Below are 21,356 nucleotides of genomic sequence, written 5' to 3'. Positions count from 1 at the left end.
ATGCAGTAGAGGGATTGAGTTGACGTGTGAGTGTTTTTCAGGGAGAGCCAGGACCTGATGGGGCTGCTGGGATACCCGGCATTCCTGGTGAAGACGGAAGTGTCGGACCTGAGGTGAGTGTGAAGATCTGAAGATCGCACTGTACTTCAGTAGAAGTCAAGGGTCACATATACAAAATAAAATCTAGCAGTCTGGATGGAGTGTAGGTATGATGTCATAATAATAATAATAATAATGAGAGTACCAGTGCTACTGCCTTTTGTGTGTTTCTGCATGTATGTGTCCATAAACTGAGTATGAGTCATGTAAGCCTATGTAATATTGTCAGATGTGAAATAAAATTATGTGTGCGTGTTAGCATAAAAACGACTAAAAAGACTTTAAATGTAAGTGTTAGGTCTTTGGTTTTTGTAGGTTCAAAAGTCTTTGGACTTCTGCACCTCAAAAGTCATAAAAGTGTATGAGTGTGTAGTTCTGTTTGTACTGAAGTGTGTGTCTGGGCCTTCGAGTGTGTCTGCCTCAGGTAATGGTGTGTTGTAAAGGTGAATAATGGCAGATGTATACTGGGGAAACAGCACCAGGTAGCTGACAGTTTATCCGTTGCTATGGTAAGTTGGCGTCTTTGACTAGTTAGAAGGGGAAGAGTCACACAGCACATGTATGTTTTGGCTGACGGTTAGGAACATACTGATGCTTTCACAACAGCAGTGTCAGAGTACCAGTACTATTTCTATTCAACCTTTTTATTTATATAAAGTGACAAGCTGACACAGACACACCCCAACCTGAAAGTTGAGCTAGTTGAATAAATCAGGCAATCATGCATTTGCCATGTATCTACTGGAGGTTGTCCTGCTTTACTGTTGTGTGGTAAAAGTCAAGTATCTAATAAAAACACAGTGGAAAGTAATGCTTTGTGACAGTGAACAGAGAACAGATAGCTCATGTGTGCTGAACATATGTATAAAACATATCAAACTCAGCACCATCAGCAGCATTTAATAGTACTCCACAGTGTGTTGTAAAAGGAAGAGTGTAGCCGGGTTAAAAAATAAAATTTTAAAAATGCATTATTTCTTTGTAGCCTTCTAATAAGGTCTAATAATTTTAAATTGTTTAAATTGTTGATCACAAGAGGTTTTTCATTTGAAAAAGCCTTTACACGGGCCATTTTTATTTGTTCACATTGCCAGTTAACTTAATACAGTTTAATTTGGTTGCTGTACTGTAACTAGGGTATCAAGTTACAAGGGAGGGCCCCTAACTGTAACTGTAAAATTTAAACTTGCTGAAATAACACTACAAGTTGGCAGCAGTCTAAAAAAAAAAAAAAAAAAAAAAAAAAAAAACAGAGCTGCAGCCCAGGTGGGTGTATTGCTACAGCCCCTTTCACACCGGCTCGTGATGATGTCCCACGATTTTTAACGATCATGGCAGCGCTCTGCATACGAGGAAAACATTTTTCGGCAGATATCGGGCTCTGTGCAGGACACAGTGATTTATTCTAATATCAGCAGCCTTTAGAAGGAGCGGGGGGGTTAGCCGGTCCATTCTTCAGGTCATCAACAAACTGCAATGTTATCTGCTCGACGACGTATGAAGGAGGAAAAAAAAAGCACGCATTTTCAGACCGGCTCGACTCGCCTTGGGTAAAGAAGAAAAAAATCGGCAAAATTCCGAGGTCGGACCTCCCGCTGCGCGCCTGTTTTTTCCTCCCTCATACGCCATCATTTACATTGCAGATGAAGCTGCAGTTTGTTGATAACCTGAAGAATGGACCCCTTGATTATTATACCATGCAGACGGAGGTGTTTTATCATGAATGTTGTGCATCCTCGTTTGGCAGTATTACGTTTTTTACAGGTGTTGCCAATCCGTCCTTTTTGAAATTAAAATGAAACCAGACTTTGAGCAGCCCTGGAAACGCACTAGTGCGGGCATTTAGGAACCGAGAAAAAAAATCGAAATTCAAACGTCTTCTTAACGGTCCCGGACGTTAGGAACCGGTTCTCGGTGCCCAACCCTAGTTCTCAGTAATCAAAAAATAAAAATGCCAACGCTTGAATCAAGTTTTTGTGTATGTACAAGGGAAACTTCAGCCATGAGAGAAGGTTTTGGAAAAAGTCAAAAAACGTATTTAAAACATAACTGGAATTGCAGCTTCAATAGAAAGGCATCCAGATTCAGTTTCCAATGAAGTTGTGAACTTTGTGCAGTGGGTCTTTTGGAAATGTTTTCTTACCCCTTTGTTTTTGGCCCCCTCCCACAGTTCAATGGATGAATAGATGGAAGAAACAGTATGAAAAAATGAAATATAGAATAGTCACATTTACTCCCTCCTCCTCCTACATTTTTTTAATCAAATTTCCATTTTGCACTTACGTGTTACTTACACTTACAGTGTTTTGTGACTTTCGTTTTTCCCCATTTACAGAATCAGGGCAGTGTATTTATTTATTTTTGTATTTAGGGAGAAATGGGATTGCCAGGTCCGCGGGGCCCAGAGGGAGCACCGGGCAAAGGAATACCTGGAGAAAAGGTCATTTTTAATCTTTTATCACCTGCAATGTAGCTGCTGAACAAATATTTCCTCTCTTCTCATGAAGAAGATATTCTGACCAATGCATATTTCAGCACTGATGATGTTGCTTTGTTTTATGAACTCAATCATGTGCTTTTCTTGAACTTCTGGTTTAGGTCAGTACTTTGTGAACTGAAGCTGAACACAAACACAATTACTGTACTTGGTATTTGCATTTCACAGGAGAGATATCAATGGGCCTTTTATTACATTAGCAGAGGTGCTGAGGTGTATGTTGACATTTGTTGTGTATGTGCTCCTTCACAGGGAGACAGAGGTGACCGGGGCTCGAGGGGGCTTTCAGGAGCTCCAGGCCCAGTGGGACCTGCTGGAGCTAAGGTATGTTAAATGTAGGTTAGGTTATCCCTATGGTCCTGCCAGGTTCACGTGCCACAGCAGTCTGCAAATTATTTGCATGTAACAGTGTCAACTTTAATAGTCCACAACCCTAACCCTAATAAAGATAAACAACACTGAGGATAACAGTTTAACCATACTGACTGATTTTTATACCTGGTGAATTCCAGGACATGTATTTGAGGAAGAAACCTTAGGACAAGAAATGCATTTAAACTTTTTTAGGAAAGTCTCTGTTTGATCATTTAAATCCAGCGGAAAGAGTCCTTATCACCATGTGTGTATTTTTCCTATGCAAATTAAATATAAAATTGAAAAACCCACATTGTCAACAATTGTAACTTGTCTGTCAGTCTGTTTGTTGTGCTAGGCTACTTTATCTTGTTTTCCTGTTTGTTGTCATGAAAATCAAGAGATATTTTTCAGAAACTGCTGCAATAAAAAAAATTGTTAAAATCCAAAGTGGCCAGAGCTGTGTAACTAAGGACTGACAGACGCGTGTCGTCCAAGAAGGACTCGCCTTAAACTAACAGAGACATCAAGCGCTACTGTTACAGAAGACATACAGAATATAATGCTACAGTCACTGCAGAAGACTTCCACAGAGGCTGCAAGAGCAAACAAACCAAGTCATTAGCACACTGATGCGTCATGGCTAGAAAAAAGTCTGCACTGCATTAGATAGTTTGACAAAATAATGTTACTTTGAATACAAGTGATGTGCACTTGATGCTCACTGTGATGGTTTTAAAGAACAGATGCACATTTCAGGAGTTGGCCAACTCATTCTCATGGTACTTTGACATAAATAATACCTAGCATGATAGGAAAATACATATTCCAACATGATTTTAATGGTTACCATTTTTAATGATGACCGTAGGTTACTTCTATAGCTACAGCTACATGACACCACAGTTAGATGCTGCCATGCTCCTGACTGCCCGTTTGTTCTGCTTTTTTTCATTATGGTGCTGCTTTTTTCCTTCATTATTAAGAAAGTTCATGAGAAACGTTTCTTTGCTTGCATATTTTTGACAGGACCATTTATCTCTGATATGTCACTTGATCTTTTGCTCAGGGAGAGCCGGGCAGCCCTGGAATGATGGGCGTCCCCGGACCTTCTGGCCGTGGGTTACCAGGACCCAAGGTGAATACTCAGTAAATCATTCTTATAAAAACATACTATACCCTACGCATACTATAAATGGCAAGCCTAGCCATTCTAATTTGCAATTATAAGTCACCTGTAAATGGTAAATTCCACCAGAGGCCATTATTCTTATTAGTTATAATCACAGTCTATTCAACAATAGATTCAATTAAACACATGTTTTATTGAATCTTCTGCAAAAACAGGACGCAGGACATACAACAAAGCAGATGCCGTCATTACATATGCGCAGCTACACTCCTGCACTCAACTCATCTACTTTATTTTACAATTTAAATGTGAACCACAGATATACAGGTATGGCCATTGGTTAGAAAGTCTTTTCTACGCTAAATGATCCATTGCAATATTTTTGAAAAAAAAAAAAAAAAAAAACAGCAGACCAAGTGTTACATACTAGGTGAAGCAAATGCTGATAACTTTTCCTTTGGAGAGAGTGACGAACATACCAAAAGAAAGGCAGGGTATGTTTGAAATGCCTTTGCAGGGTTGGAAGCGTTGTCCATTACTGACGACAGCTTCACCAATATCCTCCTGTTCTCTGCTGCCTGTGATGCACCTACTCCAGGAGACCACACCATAAAGTGTGGAGTCTGCTTTGGCCCTCCTTATATACTGCCTGAGTGTTTTCAGTCCAGTTCATGTTCTTATTTGGGTGAACACCCAGGTACTTCTAAGAGTCCACTATCTCAATGTCCGTTCCCTGGATGTTCACCGTCTACTACCAGCTCTTTTTTTCCACGTTAATCTGGAGGTGGTTCAGCAGGCAGTTCTCTGTTCTAAAAAAGGGCACACATAAGGTTTGTTTACACAACTGCACAAATAATTTAATTGTCATTACCATAAAACTCAAAGTCTTTAAATGTTGGCATTAGGGTCAGGCTTGTGTGTGGAAAAACTCTGCCTTGGAAAACCTAAAGTACAACCCAAGCTCCAACACTACCACCAAGCCAAACTTTGTTTAGTTGTGGGACACACATTGATGAACCAAAAACCTTAAGAATTCCCCAGTCTATTATGTTGTTGGTCCCTCACGTGTCACCAAAGCAGCTCCAGTTGAGACACTTCGACCAATTAATTTTTCAATCTGACTGCTATGAGATTCCTAGACTCTGGCTGCTGGTCACATGCCATATGTCTTTCTATGTGCCTGTGTTTATTTAACACTCACTGTATGCAATATTTTAAACTGTGTTTTTTTAAACTCTGTTTTTATCTACATATTCATCTATATTCATACACCAGTATATATGAGCTAAATCACAACCCTCAGAATGTATTTCCACTCTCATGTAATACATCTGTTTAAGAACAAACCTGACCAGACAAAGTGGTAGTTACTTTATTGCTCACTTGTGACAGGGAGAACCCGGGTTTGTGGGGTTGACTGGACCTGTTGGAGAACCTGGAGTAGGAATCATCGGACCAAAGGTGACATAATGCAATTAATTATCAGTCTAAAGTAATCATAGTATGTTCCCTCATGACACTGACTTTTAGCAGTACTTTTATAGTTCGTCAGTTTACGTGCAATATGCACTCTATCATCGTTTGAATGTGCTCTTGCTCTAGTGTCAATATAATCAAGCAAAACCTTCCTTGTTAAGGGAAACAAAGGAAATACAGGACCTGTGGGGCCTCCAGGGGTTAAGGGGGAGGGCCTTCCTGGACCACAGGTAAGAGGAGGACACAGTGAGGTTAAAACTGAATGACTTTTGTATTAATTACAAAATTTGTAAATGGATGTATTTTCACGGTCTTTAGGGTCTGCCTGGCTTACCAGGAGTGCAAGGAGAGATGGGAAATGAAGGGAAAGGACTACCTGGACCCAAGGTGAGGGTTGTTTAACAGATTTGTTAAATGGGGGGAAAGTTTAGAGATTTGACATACCAAAACTCTGAAAAGACAGAAACTTGATGACGGGATGAAACAACATGGAAACACGTTTGCCTTGTTTGTTTCATGTGGCAGGGTGACAGAGGCTTGCCAGGTGCCCCAGGACCATCAGGTCCTCCTGGAACAGGACTTTATGGACCGAAGGTCAGTCTGTGCACAGACAGGTTCGGGCAACTGAACAATTTGTTTGTTTTTTCTCAGTCTTTATGAAGATTTATCACACATCGCAATGATGAAATGCTCTGTTTACAATATGAACAGCACCACTGTAGCTGTATCAAATTTCAAATTGTGCAAAGTGAGCTGGTGAGCTGATATGAACTGCTTTACTCTCAGACAATAATTGCTAAAAACACTGAATAGCTAACTGAATTCTGCTAGTCTAGTCTTAACCATGGGAGATAGACATTTGTATAAAATGCCTTCCTTTATCATTACAGTATTTCATTACAGTTCGTTTTAGTTAACTCTGCTAGTGCGTCCACCTCTGTTGTTTTGGGCTCTGATTGCCATGGGATGATTTAAGTGAGGACCCAAGCACAGGACACAGAGGTGATGAGGCCGGGGTTCCAAAAAAGGCACTGCAGAAGGGAGGATGATCTACACGTCAAAGAAAAACACAAGAATGTAGAAAACCCAGCATGGCACGAAAAGACCAAAAACATGGAGCCTGGAACATGAGGACAAAAGTCACAGAGGCAGTATGATGGGGACAAAAACGATGCGACAGAGAACAAAGGGAGAGGCAGGGCTATATATACACACAAGGGCAGAGGGATGACGAGACACAGGTGAAACTAATAAGGGCAGAGTACACAAGGAGAAACCAATCGGCAATCAAAGTAAAACACAAGGAGGCACAACACACAGGAAACCAAGGAACTTAACAATAAAAAAGGAATAAAAAAGGAAACTCAAAACATATTCACAAATAAACGACAAGGACACAGAACAGCAACACTAATAGAATCTACAATCGCCTCTGATTCGTTGGACAAGTGACGACTGTCAGTTTGAGGCCTCGTATCATGAGCGTCCATTTGAACCATACCATTCCATTGCTGCTTTCTCACCAGTTGTGTGATTATAATTATTTCATTAAACCAACTGAACTTGAAAACATTTTACCTCTCATCCAAAGTGGCTGGTCTGAACGTCCACATGCAGTCTTAAGATCTACCCCCAGTCAGGTTTACATACATTTACCTGATGAAACCATGATGACTGTGGGGTGAACATTAACAACCCTATTGCTGTTGTCACCAACAGCCCCAACAATCCTCATCCTACAAAAAAAACTCCACTCAATTTTGACAGCTGCTTTAATGTACTGTATTCCCAGGGCTCTACAGGGCAGCCTGGACCACCTGGCATGCCAGGGCTTCCAGGAGAGGGCATCCCAGGTCCAAAGGTAAGGGGGAAAAAAAGAAATACACCTGACAATGTTTGTGTAGCCAGAGACAAAATAACGGCACTGCAAATTTATCCCAACTGTTTCTGACTTTTGTTTGAAAATTCAGCTCCCAGCTACAATAGACTCTTGATACATTATCTTTTCCTACAATGTTATGTACGTACTATCTTGTGTCGCTAGCTTGTCTGTACAATCAGTGTCTCGTGTTTGACTCCATGGATAGGGCTTCATTGTAAGTATACAGTATATGCTGCTTGCACCATTGTGACTCTCGTCAATTCATCAATTCCCAGGGAGAGCGTGGGTATCAGGGGCCACCGGGTCCTCGCGGGGCACCAGGGGATGGTCTTCTAGGGGAGAAGGTACAAAATTCAGCTGCTGCATACGGGAATCATCCCATTTCTGTCTCATATTTTATTTGCTTTGTCATTAACAGAATTTCCATTCATGAACAGGGTGATCGAGGTACTCCTGGAGACAGAGGAAAGAAAGGTGACAAGGGAGACTATGGAGAACCTGGATCATCTGGACCAATGGTACATTTAACAGGCATTTGTGTGATAATTTTGACTGAGAACACTTGAGATCATATTGCCCAGGGCTAAGTTTTAGTGTTCTCACCAGCAATTAATGCTAATGGGTCTCTTCCTATCACTTTTTCAGAACCAAGAACAGTGCTTTTTTTCTGTGTGCAGCTCACCACTTTGGCACACATATACAGTAATATTTACTAGTTACTAGTTAGACCTGCACAAAACTCAGATTCTAACTCCAACACTGGAAGCTTCTATACACACCGTAATTTCCGTTAATAAAGGAAAATAAAGACACTGGTAATAAAACCAAAACTACACACATCTCCTTTTACATCAACACAGCCACATCAATAGTAAACCATGTACTAGTACGTCATTTAATGACAGAATCACACACGGTGTACTCATATTACATATGTTGATAGATTTATTTATTATTTGTATAGTTAACAGCTGCAAACAATATTTTAAAAGGCTTTCATTACTAATGAGCAGACATCACCTACGGTGCCTTTTCCTTTTCATGCTTTCATTTACAAGTGTGTCCACACTTCCAATGGAATGCGGAGAAATGTGGTCGGACATTAGACCTCTGGGTGTGTTCACATTTGTTCTTGACTCGAGACTTGTGATCAGATTCCCCAAGGCTAGTAGTAGAATGAAATGCAGGACACACAGCGTGGGTATTCACAGTTCAACAGTTATATATTTCACAGACAGAGACCTCTCGGAGACCACAGTGTTATCTGGATTTAGTGAGCAAATCATACATAGGTAGTAGAGTTGAGCTGGATACTCGGCTGAAATGAGTATCGAGTATCTTTTTTTAACCATTGGCTGGCTCTAGCCAGTTATTTTGACTTCACGTAGAGTGTCTGACACTTTCTTGATGTATTTCATTAAAGAATGAAGGTAGCAGTGGTATAAATATTACCAATTAAGCTCCCCTACCCCCACCCCTCCATACACACACTCACACACCTGGTGTGGATAAAAATAAAATAAAAAAGAACCAAAATAATTAAAAAAAAATCACACTGATTAAAAAAATTAAATGTTAAAAAAAGAAAGTTTTGTTGAGTTTGAAACTCTTGTCAGTTACATTTTACTTGCATGTGTTGTATTCATTGTTGCAAAACTTTTTCTGTAAATAGTTTGTTTGCTATCTTGATCAAAACCACAATTTCTGATCAACCTATATCAATTGCATGCTTAAAATAACATACCGGTTAAAGCCCCGCCCACAAACAAAAACCCAATCCACTTCTGGGTTAAATCCTGCCCACCTCCGAGTACAGATACGGATAATTTGTATAGTTAACAGACACAGATACGGATACAGATAATGCTGTATTCCCTCATCCCTAGTACGTAGGTATTGTAGAGACAGGTGGAGTCTGGTTACAAGGGATTGCAAGCAACACTGACAGTTTTCTCAAAACACTCAAAATACACAAACTTCTCATTTGACCCTTCTTATAAACATTTAGTAAAACCATGTTTCAGATGATTTTAGCTCAAGGAATGACTCTTCTCTCCGCCAATTAAGTAGGAGAGCTACTGATGTTTCCAAGTGATCGAGTTGAGTCAGAGACATATGAACCCTAAACTATTTTATCATTCTACTACTTGATCTACTACTTTCATTTTACAGGGGAGACCTGGAGAGAAAGGGGTACCAGGACTGACGGTAAGCAAAGAATAGACACAGATCACATTTAGCTGTATATTATAAAAAAGTTGTCTTTTCATTTCTCCGTGTCTTCTTTTTTGGGTACACAGAGAGAAGAGATCATCAGGATAATAAGGGAAATATGTGGTAAATCAGTTTTATTATGTTTTGTAGCAGTCATCTGTTGCAGTTCTGATAAAAAACTCTACGGTTGAGATAGGATCACTGACACTGAGCTAACATTTCGATGTAACTTTTCATTTCTGGGAAATTCCTCCATTACAATACAAGATGTTCACTAATGGCACTTGTCATTGGATTTTTTATGTTTTTCTTTCCAGCTGTGTCTAATCTCTCTATATATCTCATATTTCATTAATTAGGTTGTGGCCTCAAGTGCAGAGAGAGCCCTCTGGAGCTGGTGTTTGTAATAGACAGCTCAGAAAGTGTGGGCCCAGAAAACTTTGAGGTGGTGAAGGATTTTGTGAACTCTCTTATTGACCGACTGACGGTGGGCCAAGACGCCAGCCGGATTGGAGTGGTGCTCTACAGCCACGTAGACATGGTTGTGGTGAGTCTGCAGCAGCATTCCAGCCAAGACGACATCAAGGCTGCCATCAGAAGGATGCCCTACCTAGGCGAGGGCACTTTCACAGGAAGCGCCATCCATCGGTCCAACCAGATTTTCCAAGCATCTCGTCCCGGTGTGAGAAAAGTGGCAGTGGTGGTAACGGATGGGCAGGCCGACCCACGTGATGTCATGCAGTTTGAAGAAACAGCCACCGAGGCCCATGCAGAGGGAATAGAGATGTTTGTTGTTGGAGTATTGAACAAAACCAACCCTTTGTATGAGGAATTCAAGGCTGAGATGAATGTTATTGCCTCTGATCCTGATGAAGAGCACGTCTACCTCATAGATGACTTCAGGACTCTTGCCAGTAAGCAAAACTCACTACTAGTGACGCTGACATGCTATCACATTAACTGGTCAATACAGCACTGGTTTCACCTATTCAAATATAATAAATACAGTTTACACTAAAATTAAACTATTTAAAATTGAAATGAAATTTGAACACAAAGACAAAGCTGATGGAGATTGTGCTAGCAGTATCTCTGATGATCCATTAAGATAAAACTCTTGGCTTCTCAAAACTTGTTTAAATGTAGTTAAGAAGTTTTCCTGGAGAAAAAAATAAACATAATAGAAAATCTGTTCTCAACCCCTTCCCCACAAATATTGAAACCTACAAAAAAAATGCAAAAATATATTTACAGACTTAGTAAGAAAATGAAGAAAATCTATTCTACAAATTTACTCAAGCATCAAATGACATAAGTCAACACATCATCCATCAATAAGAAGTCTCTGATGTTATCATGGCTTTAAAAAACTCAGCTTTAAAGAACTCAGCCCACAAATGTAACCACTGATTACATCATCCAACCAATTAAGCAATTCTAAGGAATTCAGCAATTATCGCAAACATTCATTCATTCATCAAACATTCCATTTGGTGTCCGGGATCAATCCTGGGTCCTTTATTATTTAATTTACATTTGCTTTTGTGTGTGCATTGGAATTTGCGCGTGCGCAAAGTCCTGGTTGTCCTATCTTGCATCCTAACAGTTCGCAACTTTGAAAGGTTTTACAAATATTTAAACGCTATTTTAAAATCTGATTTTATCAATATTTTTATTGGCTTTTAAAATCCAATTTTATTAGCGCCTTTAGCAGAGAAAAAACAGCCTGTTTCAGCAGATTACTGACATTCAGTAGCCAAAATGGCTGCCCCACCAGCTGCCTCCAGATGTTCTGCGTAGAAAAGCAAACAAGAAAATTGCTGACCTCAAAGAAGACAGCCACAGGCTCTCAGTCAAACTGCAGTCCTCAAAGCTAACCGAGCTTAACGCAACTCTCCAGGATACAGTTCAGTGAGACCTTACCACCACCCCTTAGAACTCCTGTTCTACCCCCACTACCCAAGATATGGGCCGTGATCCCTGTCCTCAATTTTTGAACATTTCCAACCACTTTGAGGCCCTTCCCTCTGGCCCTGCATGTCTGACTGACGACCCCATGTCAGGACACTCTGCTACCCGACTGATTTTCCACCTCTGGTTCCTGGCAGCGGGATGGATATCTACACTGGACCATCCCGTCCTCTGGATCGGCCATCTATCCAGTCGTCAGTCTCTTCCACCTGGTGGGGAGGCTGCTCAAGGAAGCTGTTCACTGACACGTCTCTGGCCACATTTTCCAGAAGCCGGTGGAGACCACGGTAATTTCGGCTAGCCGGGATCGGGTCGTCCTCATCGCGGCTGGGGCTGCTTACAATTCTGGTAATGGTCATCACCCGAGTCTTGTGGGGTACCCACTCCCCCAATGCTTGTGGGCTGCACGGAGTCCCGCAGCACTTTTCCTCATCCTCCGAAGCTGTGGCCCATTGTCACCAGCATGTGGCCCTGTCCTGCCTCCACTGTGCCTCCAGGTAGGGTTGGGAGGTATGATCCAAAAATGTATATCACGGTATTTTTCAAAATTCTTATGGTATCACGATATTCTTTTTACATGCATAATCACGTGTTCGTAACATTTTCTAGTGTTTGAGAGAGGAATTAATGCAGTAGATTGACTAAGGACGGACTCTTTTACTGTGATGATGATTAAATATTGTAGAATATTCCCATACTAGTAGTAAAACCAGTTTGCATGGCCCCATGTTAGCACTGGCTGCTGATGTGGAAATCCAGGGACATTTACAGCTCAGAGATAGATAAATTAAAAAAAAAAAAAAGCATTATCAACATGAAATGGGGACAATTATGGTTTAAAGTATTAAACCATCCCAGTGTAAACTGTCCAAAATTCTAAATTGTCTTTTTATTTTATTTAACTTTTTTGTATTTAGACTGTTCAAATGTCCCATCAATAACAAAATTTTACAAGGCTACGTTTGAACACATCATGACAGTAATTGTAAAAGTAAGTGACCCTCGCCTGATGCTCATAATTACTGAGCAGAACTTGAATGTGTAGTTATACAATTCAATGCAGCCTCATAACTGACCAGGTGCTTATACTTTACTGGGACACTGTCCACAGAGAGAATATGTGAAACATGTAATCCAGATTAGTAATGTTCAGTAAGCTACACTAGGAATTGTTGCTCTACAATGAACTGGCAACTTATTAGTAGTCAGATTTGTGCTTTTGGGGGTATCATCTTTATTGATCTCCCTTTCTGCCTGCCTCGTTCTCGCTCACTTAATTCACATGAGGAAGAACAAACCAAAGACCAGACCATGTTTAAGAAGGGGCCAAGGGTGAAATTATTAAATTAAAATATTGCGTGACTGTGTGGCTTTGTTTTAGCTCGGATTCATTACTATGAATATATATTAGTTAAGTTTATGTATAATAATTTAGTGATAGATGCTACTGGGGGCTGTGTGTGGGCTCTAATGGGCTGTCATCACCATCCCCCCCATTCGACGTGCTGCGTCGTTGCCTTAAAAAAAAAAAATCATTCTAAACCCTGTGTAATCAAATACACTGGTATGCTGGTAAAGTCATATCATAATGGAAAAAAATCTGGTTACCGGTATACCGCCCAGCCCTACCTCAGAGAGTCAGAGGCCTGCACTCAGGAGCAGCAGTGCATGCCTCTCTGTGCTTATGGTCAGGACCTCCATGGTCTGTAACGTGGCAGTCCATCACGACCGGACCTTCTGCCATCCTGGTGCCTGCGTGAAGAGGGTGGCATTGTCAGCTTTGCAGCTGAGCGTACAGCACAGCTCGGCCTCCACAGTGGTAATAGAGGCTGGCATTAATGACCTATGAACAGGACTTCATCGCCCTGATTAATCACCTGCTGGATGCGGGCAAATGGCTGATCATCTCCACCTTGTTACGGCGTCATCACCACTAGCCGTGTACATCAGTTGCACACCTGGCTGAAGGCCTATTCCCGATTAAAGGTATCCCCTTTGTTGACAATTTAACAGTGTTTTTAAACAGGCCCACCTTTTTTAAACGGGATGGCCTGCACCCAAATCCCAGGAAGGATCACAGCTTTTATCTATCAACATCGACCTGACTATCCACTCCACCTCCTGACTCACCTACACAGACATGCCCTCCCCCACTGCATCCACACACAGTATACACAACCCCTCCCTAGTAGCCCCAGTAACCATATCCACACAATCCCAACAATCATTACAGACAGACGAACGAGACCCAGGACTGTTTGTAGACCAAATAATGTCTTTAACAACCGCTAAAGCAGCATGATGAGCGTGTACAGACATTAAAATGACTGTGCTGAATGTGCACTCTCTGGTAAACAAATCATTTACTATTTATGATTTCACTTTAGACAATTACATGGACTGCCTTCTTCTGACAGAGACATGGCTTGGCACTAATGCACCTGCTGTTTTCACTGAGGCTTACCCACTAAATTTTAACTTTTAACAAAAGACTGCTTCAATTACAAAAAATGTCATGTTCTGAAATAAAGTTTTTTTTTTTTTTTTTTTACCGTTACACATCATTTGAGTACCCCACCTTTGATTTTAGCAGCACATACATCCTCTGTCTACAACCCCGTTACTCCCCTAACTATCAGTCAGTATCCAACCTACCATTTTTAAGTAAAATTTTAGAAAACCCCCCCCCCAAAGATAGCATCCACATTGTCTCATGCCTCAGTGTCCTGTCATGTCTCGCTAACAATTTTTATTGTGTATATTGGTGTGAGTGTGGACGTGTGTGCGCCTGTGTGTGTGAAGTGTGTATGCTTGTTTGTATGAATGTGTGCACAGGTGGGGTGGGTTGATTTTGTTTCTTGTTGTAATGTTTTATGTTTTTCTTTGTGTCAAGCACTTTAGGTTGCATTTTTGTAGGAAAAGTGCTACATAAATAAAATTTGATATGATTTTAAAAAGCATCTGAAAAAATATCTACTGTTTACCTGAACCCTCACTCATCCTTCCATTTTTTTTCTTTACTGCTGATTATCTAAGTAACTTTAATTTCATTGACTCTCCTTTGGGAATGAAATGTATTTTTTTGATGTTGCATGTAATGTGCAGCCTGCATGTAATATGTATTCTGTTATGGCTAGGTGTGGAACTTTGTACAAGCTTGTAAAGACTTGCACAGATTTGTAACATAACTTGTGCTAAACCAATAAACAAAACTAAACTCAGGAGGCACTACTTAGTATGTCACATGAGCAACCAAAAGAGTGTGGTGCCATCTGGTCACACAAGTTCTGCTGACAGCCGACAGTTATACATTATCTATTATAATTCTTTTCTCTATGTGTTGATGACAACAACCCAGAGCAACATTTCCTTGTGTCTTATCTTTCTCATTGTTTCGGTACAGGTCTGGAAGGTCACTTGCTGAGTCGGATTTGTGAGCAGGATGACATGGTGGCCTTTCTGCCAATCTCCGTCTTTCCATCTGAGGAAACCCAGCCCAAGGCTCCAGAAGAAAGTCTCTCTACCGTGTTCCCAGAGGAAGAAAACATACGAGTAATGCTTTCATCTCATTTGGGTGTGGGGCTGAGACCCATGCCAGCTGTCAGTGGGCAAAAGGCAGGGTACAATACATTGACTTAGGGCTGGGCAGTATGATATTTTTCAAAAAAAGTATGATAATTTGTCAAAAGACTATTCAAATGTCCCACCAATAACAACATTTTACGAGGCTACATTTGAACACATCATGACAGTAATTGTAAAAGTAGTTGTCCCTCGCTTGATGATCATAATTACTGAGTAACACTTGAATGCGTTGTAATACAATTCAGTGCAGCCTTGTTACTGAGTGGGTGCTTATGCTTTACTGGGGCTCTGTCCACAGAGATAATATGTGCAACATAGACACCGCTACAGATCCCAGGTTGGCTCGAAACTTTGAGACCCGAGTCGACTCGCCTTTGGTGCGCTGTTTTTTCCTCCCTGTCATACGTCATCGCATCGACAACATCATCATTACACATTTAGGTACACTTAAACAAAAAACAAACAAACAAAAAACAAACCCCCACTCTTTCAAAAGGCTGCTGATATTTAAATAAGTCACTGTATCCTGCACAGTGCCCCGATATCTACTGCTGAATCTCCTCTTCTCCTCAGATGCAGAGCAGCTCTCAGATCTCATGATCTTGCCAGTGCGCTGCCATGGTTGTGGGATGTGGTATATCTCTATACAAGCTGTATATAAACACAGTCGCACATGCATTCCCCGATTGGTTCAATTTCCTCAACATGACGTACAGCTAATTTACCTATACGCTTAAATTAATGATCGTGTAACTACACATTTGATTTGTTTGATTGAAAAAAAATGAATTAAAATCTCTGCCCTTCAGATATCAGTCTTCGTCGGAGTAGACCAAAACTTTGCTCTGTTTTTGAGCTGGAGCTTCTACAATGATACAAAAACCTTAGCCACTAGGGGCTACTAGGGGCTGTGTGTGGGCTCTAATGGGCCCTTAGCATTGTCATCACCTTAGATTGAAAATGGTGCTGCACTTATGGATGATGGCCATGTAATCATCTTGTAGAGGCCATGAATATTACCATGAATCGGACCAGTGACAAAATACCAGCTGCTGCAAAAAGAGGTCATAATACCACTTATCCTCTACTTCTCAGCTTGAACTCCCAGTGGAGACAGTGACAGAGAAGCCCTCACTGCCCCTTGAGTCTGAGCGGTTCGATGAGAACCAGGTTGATGCTGAAGTGTTGGTGGAGCCCTGGAATGAGCTGCCGGACATCATGTTTGGGCCTCCAGGTGGCACGGGGCAGCAGGGCCCGGGGGAAAACTCCGTGGTGGGCCCTCAGAGTCCAACCAATTGGCTGTATGAGGCAGAGAGCACACAGGGTCCTTTCATCCCTCCTCCTCCACCCCTGACTGACTCACCAGTGTCAGGTAAACAAGCAGAGCGCTACTAGCATAAATGAGTACCACGCTGACACACCACACCTTTGACACATAACATTTAAATTGCTCTGCTTAAGAAATCAGATCACCTCGCTTTCACAGATGATTTCCCTAATATTGTTTGCATTGTCTGAACAATAATTCAAGCCGTAATACACTATGTAAACCATAAAACAAGCCCCTTTCTTTTGCCTGAATGCATATGTGCTCAGTGAACAAACTGACTCAAACTGTAGTAAGTGAAACTAATCATTGCTAAAGTACATTGCCAGAATTCACCTGTCAGTCCAAAGGTAAGGCAGATATGTGTTGTTAGTGCCAGCAGTAAAAAGTAACTTTTCTCAAGTGCTGTACTTAAATATAGATTTGGCGTATGTGGATCTCCCTGTGTTACACTTCTTTATATTTATACTATTATAAAATGTGTTCTATGTGCTGTATTTACACTACCAGTCAAAAGTTTGGACGCACCTTCTCATTCAATTCAATAAGAAGCTGGGTTTGACAGGCTGTATCTCTCCACAGCTTTCCCCCTGTAACCGAGCTTCATGACTTTGAAATGCAAAGAGAAAGAGAGTAGTAGTAGAAACTCCTGTTTGGACCTGTTGCAGGCTGCAGTGAGCATGGTTTAATAATTTACACATGAAAACACATGTAGGTAGTTTAAACTGTATCTCAGTGACTTTGTCTCAGCAAGTCAGCATACATGACCAGCCACGTGTTTAAATAGGACGCAGTTGAAATCATGTTAGCATTTTATTAGACCATAGTAGTACAGTAATTCACTAATTGCACCCTCTCTGTCCTTTCAGGTGAGGGGTGCAGTCAGCCTCTAGACCCCGGCCCCTGTCGCCAGTACGTTGTCATGTGGTACTACGACCCAGAGGCCAATGCCTGTGCCCAGTTTTGGTACGGAGGTTGTGACGGCAACGCAAACAATTTTGAGACCGAAGACATCTGCAGGAGTAGATGCGTTTACACGTAACAGACTGTGTTTCGAAGAAAAGAACGCGTGCAAAGCTAACATTCTCCTCGGTCTCACGGTTACTGTTTCACTGGAGCTCAGGTCAGCAGCTGCTGTCGACACGCTCTGTGGACAGCTGCAGGTGAAGGAAACGATAGAGAGCATACAGTATATGGACCTCAGACTACATTCACACTGCATGGTGCTTCCTGTCCGGTTCCAACCTACTACACATTTATTCACTGGACAATTAGACATGCCACCGCCCAAGTGCATTTAATTTAATTTTCACTTCCTTTCCCTTATTGTCAAGGCATTATTAGGCTCAGGCAATCCACTGGAATCACCAATTGTAAAATAACAATGTTGTAAAACATGTTTAACATAAGCCGTAGTTGGGTAACTAAACAGTACCAAAAATTATACTCTTGTAGGACAAATCCCAATCCAAATATAAGTAAATAAATAAAATAAACCCCTATCTAGTTAAATAAGACTTATGACATCCCAAAGAATGATCTTATAGCTTAATGAGATGTTCTTAACAGGAAAAAACAACGAATCCCTGACTGAGCTGTTGTAACCTTTTTGAAGTTAAGTCCTGCTTTTAAACCCTTCCTCTATCTAAGCAAAGTAGTTGTCTCCAACTTTAAAGTGGCTCTTAATTGCCTTATTGTAAAGTCAATGCAGGAATTCAGTGATGTGATCGACCAGCTGTCAGGATGCTCCTCTGAAGTTAATCTGCTCTGGAGCAGGTTAGCAAAATAGGGAGGCGGATGTTGGTGATACCAGAATACCTGACTTAAAACTAAACGTAACCGGATGACCTGCTGAGCTGGTTTCGTTTAATCAGGGTTTAGGCAACCGTAATGTCTTCAGCTTGAACAGTTTATGGTAGGTTGCTCCTTTTCTGAATGGTCACTCATGGAGTAAGCAGATCTTTCAAAGCAGTCTGGTTTCCTACATTGCTGTGTTTTATTCTGTTTCATTCTATAATGTTTTAGGAACAAAGGGTATTAAAATATTTCTGGACATCCCCACGGAGTTATATGTGACACTTGAAAAGACATAACAACATGGAGCTTGACTTTTAATGCAAGACTTGTAAACTAATAGAGCTTTCAAATCATCCATACAGTAAACTACTATGGACCAGCTGAATGCTCGAAAAATTCTGACTTCATTCTGAAAATCTCAAATATCTTTAGCGTCAGCCTACATCCATGGTTTATCAAGAATTAATATAGGGTAGAAAGTCGTAAGCAAGACAGTTTCAGTACAGAGGAGACTGTTCCTAGGACCTAATGGCAGCATGGTGTCCCATGCTGTATTATCTCTCTGTTTTCGTACCGTGTGCCAACCACAACTCACAACAGGAGTCCAAAACCTGTTCTGCCCGTACATCACCTACACATTAATATTTTATGTGCAGTGCGTTTGAGTACATGACAAACATTCAACAAACAATGGTACAGATAAACAGGAAGTAACTCCTACTTTTGGCCTTTAGATTCTGTTTTGTTTCTGGAGAGGAAGCAGCTCATACTTGACTCTGTTATTAAAGATGACAACTGCTTTTGGAATCATTGAAGGGTGACCAGATACCCTCTTTTTCCTTTCAATTTCAAACTTGTCAGGGATTTTTTTCTACTGGAGCCTCAAACATGTTTACATTGAATTTGTGTTGTGTTTCTCTGTGTGTCCCCCCTGCTGAAGAGTCTTCTTTTTCTCTGACTCAAATCTGGTCACCCTTATTTATTTGCAAATAAACTATGAGACACTCTAGGAAAACCATAAAAAAAAAGTGGCAATACAGTGCCTAGCCTATAAAGGCATGCAATGTGAATGTAGTCTGCTGTATGTGTTACTGTTGTTACACATGTATTTTGTAGACACAGCAATGTATAAAACACTTTCTTCTTCTATTTTAGTGTATTCAGTTCTAGAAATGTCCTGTTGTGTTTGTTTGTAAACACTTTGTATTCTTAACTTCAACAAATGTTTCACACAATGTTGTATCTACTGCTGTGTCCACATGTTGAATTGTAGTTGTTTTAGTTCATCTTAATTAAATCTATTAACCACTGCTACAATCGATTTTGTATAAAAAGACGCACTATTGACAGTAAATATATATTTATAACGCTGTACAAGGACCAGAAGGAATACTAAGTAGATCTGCTCTTTTTTGTCAATTAATAAAATAATTTCATAAAAGATTTCAAGATTCTCCATTTCAGTAACTCATTTCAAAAGTGCAACAGAGCTTTGATATCTTACAGCAGCATCTCAGACCTTAAAAATATCTATATTCATATCAAATGACAATTCAGCAACAGTATTGCAACAAAAAAGAGGCAGGGACAACAGGCAACCAAAAGGTCCCATGCCACAGGCAAAGGTGGACAAAGGTGGATATTCACATCTTTTTATTGAACCCTTTGTACCAATAAGAATAAAGAAATAGATCCTTATTTATTATTTATTTATTTATTTATTTCAAATAAAGAAAACATAAAAAGGCCCCAAAAACACGGATAGAAAATGAGGCACCATTATATCAAACATCATATTATAATCAAACTAATGACATTATAATCAGACATATCATTGTAATCAATATAACATTATAATCAAATATAATCATTGTCATCTGCTTGCATTTTTTCATTTACCTTCTTCTTAGCACTTCACAGGCTTTAAAATTATACTACAGAGTTACACAACATATTGCCTTGAGGTCTTTTCCGTGGTCTAAGTGTCTACAACTGATATTTTATGTGGCTTATTTATACTCATTTGAAAGGGCTGCAGCAAGACATAATAAATAAATGATGAAATATATGATGTTTATAAGTTCATCTTGGCTCTGAAATCAGCAGATGCCCAGTTAGTGCACAAGTTGTTAGCAGTTGTCATCGTTTTACATGAGTTATTCTGTTCAATCCAGTTGTGCTGTTCAGTCAAAGCATCTAATCGGGATCATATCTATATTTGTATCCATATGGCCACAGATGGTACGCCAGCTCATACAGCTGGTTGGCATAGATGTAGTGAAAAGACACTGCTTGGCCCTAGACACTGATGCAACTCACATCATCTTAAGCTTAATGGCTTCCAGTTATGGAAGCTGGCTCTTGGAACATGGAACATCACCTCTCTGGCAGGGAAGGAGGCGGAGCTTGTGGAAGAGATCAAGTGTTATTGACTAGATATAGTCGGCCTCATCTCAACACATAGCATCATTTCTGGGACCCTTGAGAAGTCCTTGAGAGGGGTTGGACTCTCTTCATTGCTGGAGTTTCTCCGGGTAATAGGCGGAGGGCTGGGGTGGGCCTTTTGCTTGGCCCAAGACTCTCTGCCTGAATGTTGGGGTTCTCCTGGATGAACAAATGGGTTGCTTCCCTGCGCCTTCAGGTTGGGGAACGGGTTCTGACAGTTCAGAGTACCCACCCATTTTGGAGGCCCTAAGACGGACACTGGATGGCATCGCGACTGGGGACTCCATTGTCCTACTGGGGAACTTCAACGCTCGTGTGGGAGGCCTACAGGGTATGGTTAGTCTGAGGGTTTCTGGAAGTAACTGACTGGTACCGGATGGTTAAGTGGTCTGCGGCTAGGGCAGTTGCTGAGGTAAAAACACGGGCATGGGAGATGTTGAGGCTATGGAAGAAGACTATCGGTCAGCTCCAAAGAGGTTCTGGCAAACCTCAGGGGCGGCAGGCCACAACTCGCCCACACTGTGTTCGGTGCGGACAGGGAGCGGCTGACATCACCTGTGAAAAACTCCTCAATCCA

General features: G+C 40.9%; 1 protein-coding gene across 1 annotated transcript in view; it reads left to right on the top strand.

The window, feature by feature from the left end:
- Positions 1-18,720, top strand: part of col28a1a (collagen, type XXVIII, alpha 1a) — a 31,353-nt gene extending 12,633 nt beyond the window's left edge. Inside the window, exons 19-35 of the mRNA XM_047604191.1 lie at positions 42-113; positions 2,471-2,539; positions 2,849-2,920; positions 4,020-4,088; positions 5,475-5,543; positions 5,720-5,788; positions 5,877-5,945; positions 6,084-6,152; positions 7,351-7,419; positions 7,716-7,784; positions 7,878-7,958; positions 9,613-9,648; positions 9,741-9,777; positions 10,014-10,568; positions 15,029-15,177; positions 16,306-16,582; positions 17,407-18,720. Of these exons, the coding sequence (XP_047460147.1) occupies positions 42-113; positions 2,471-2,539; positions 2,849-2,920; positions 4,020-4,088; positions 5,475-5,543; positions 5,720-5,788; positions 5,877-5,945; positions 6,084-6,152; positions 7,351-7,419; positions 7,716-7,784; positions 7,878-7,958; positions 9,613-9,648; positions 9,741-9,777; positions 10,014-10,568; positions 15,029-15,177; positions 16,306-16,582; positions 17,407-17,579 (2,004 nt within the window). The 3' untranslated portion in view covers positions 17,580-18,720. The remainder of the gene's footprint in view (positions 1-41; positions 114-2,470; positions 2,540-2,848; positions 2,921-4,019; positions 4,089-5,474; positions 5,544-5,719; positions 5,789-5,876; positions 5,946-6,083; positions 6,153-7,350; positions 7,420-7,715; positions 7,785-7,877; positions 7,959-9,612; positions 9,649-9,740; positions 9,778-10,013; positions 10,569-15,028; positions 15,178-16,305; positions 16,583-17,406) is intronic.
- The last annotated feature ends 2,636 nt before the right edge of the window (positions 18,721-21,356 follow it).

This window comes from Mugil cephalus, chromosome 14, assembly GCF_022458985.1.
Source record: "Mugil cephalus isolate CIBA_MC_2020 chromosome 14, CIBA_Mcephalus_1.1, whole genome shotgun sequence".
Classification (NCBI taxonomy): Eukaryota; Metazoa; Chordata; class Actinopteri; order Mugiliformes; family Mugilidae; genus Mugil; species Mugil cephalus.
The sequence above is the reverse complement of the archived record's forward strand: the minus strand, read 5'-3'. Positions and strand labels throughout refer to the sequence as shown.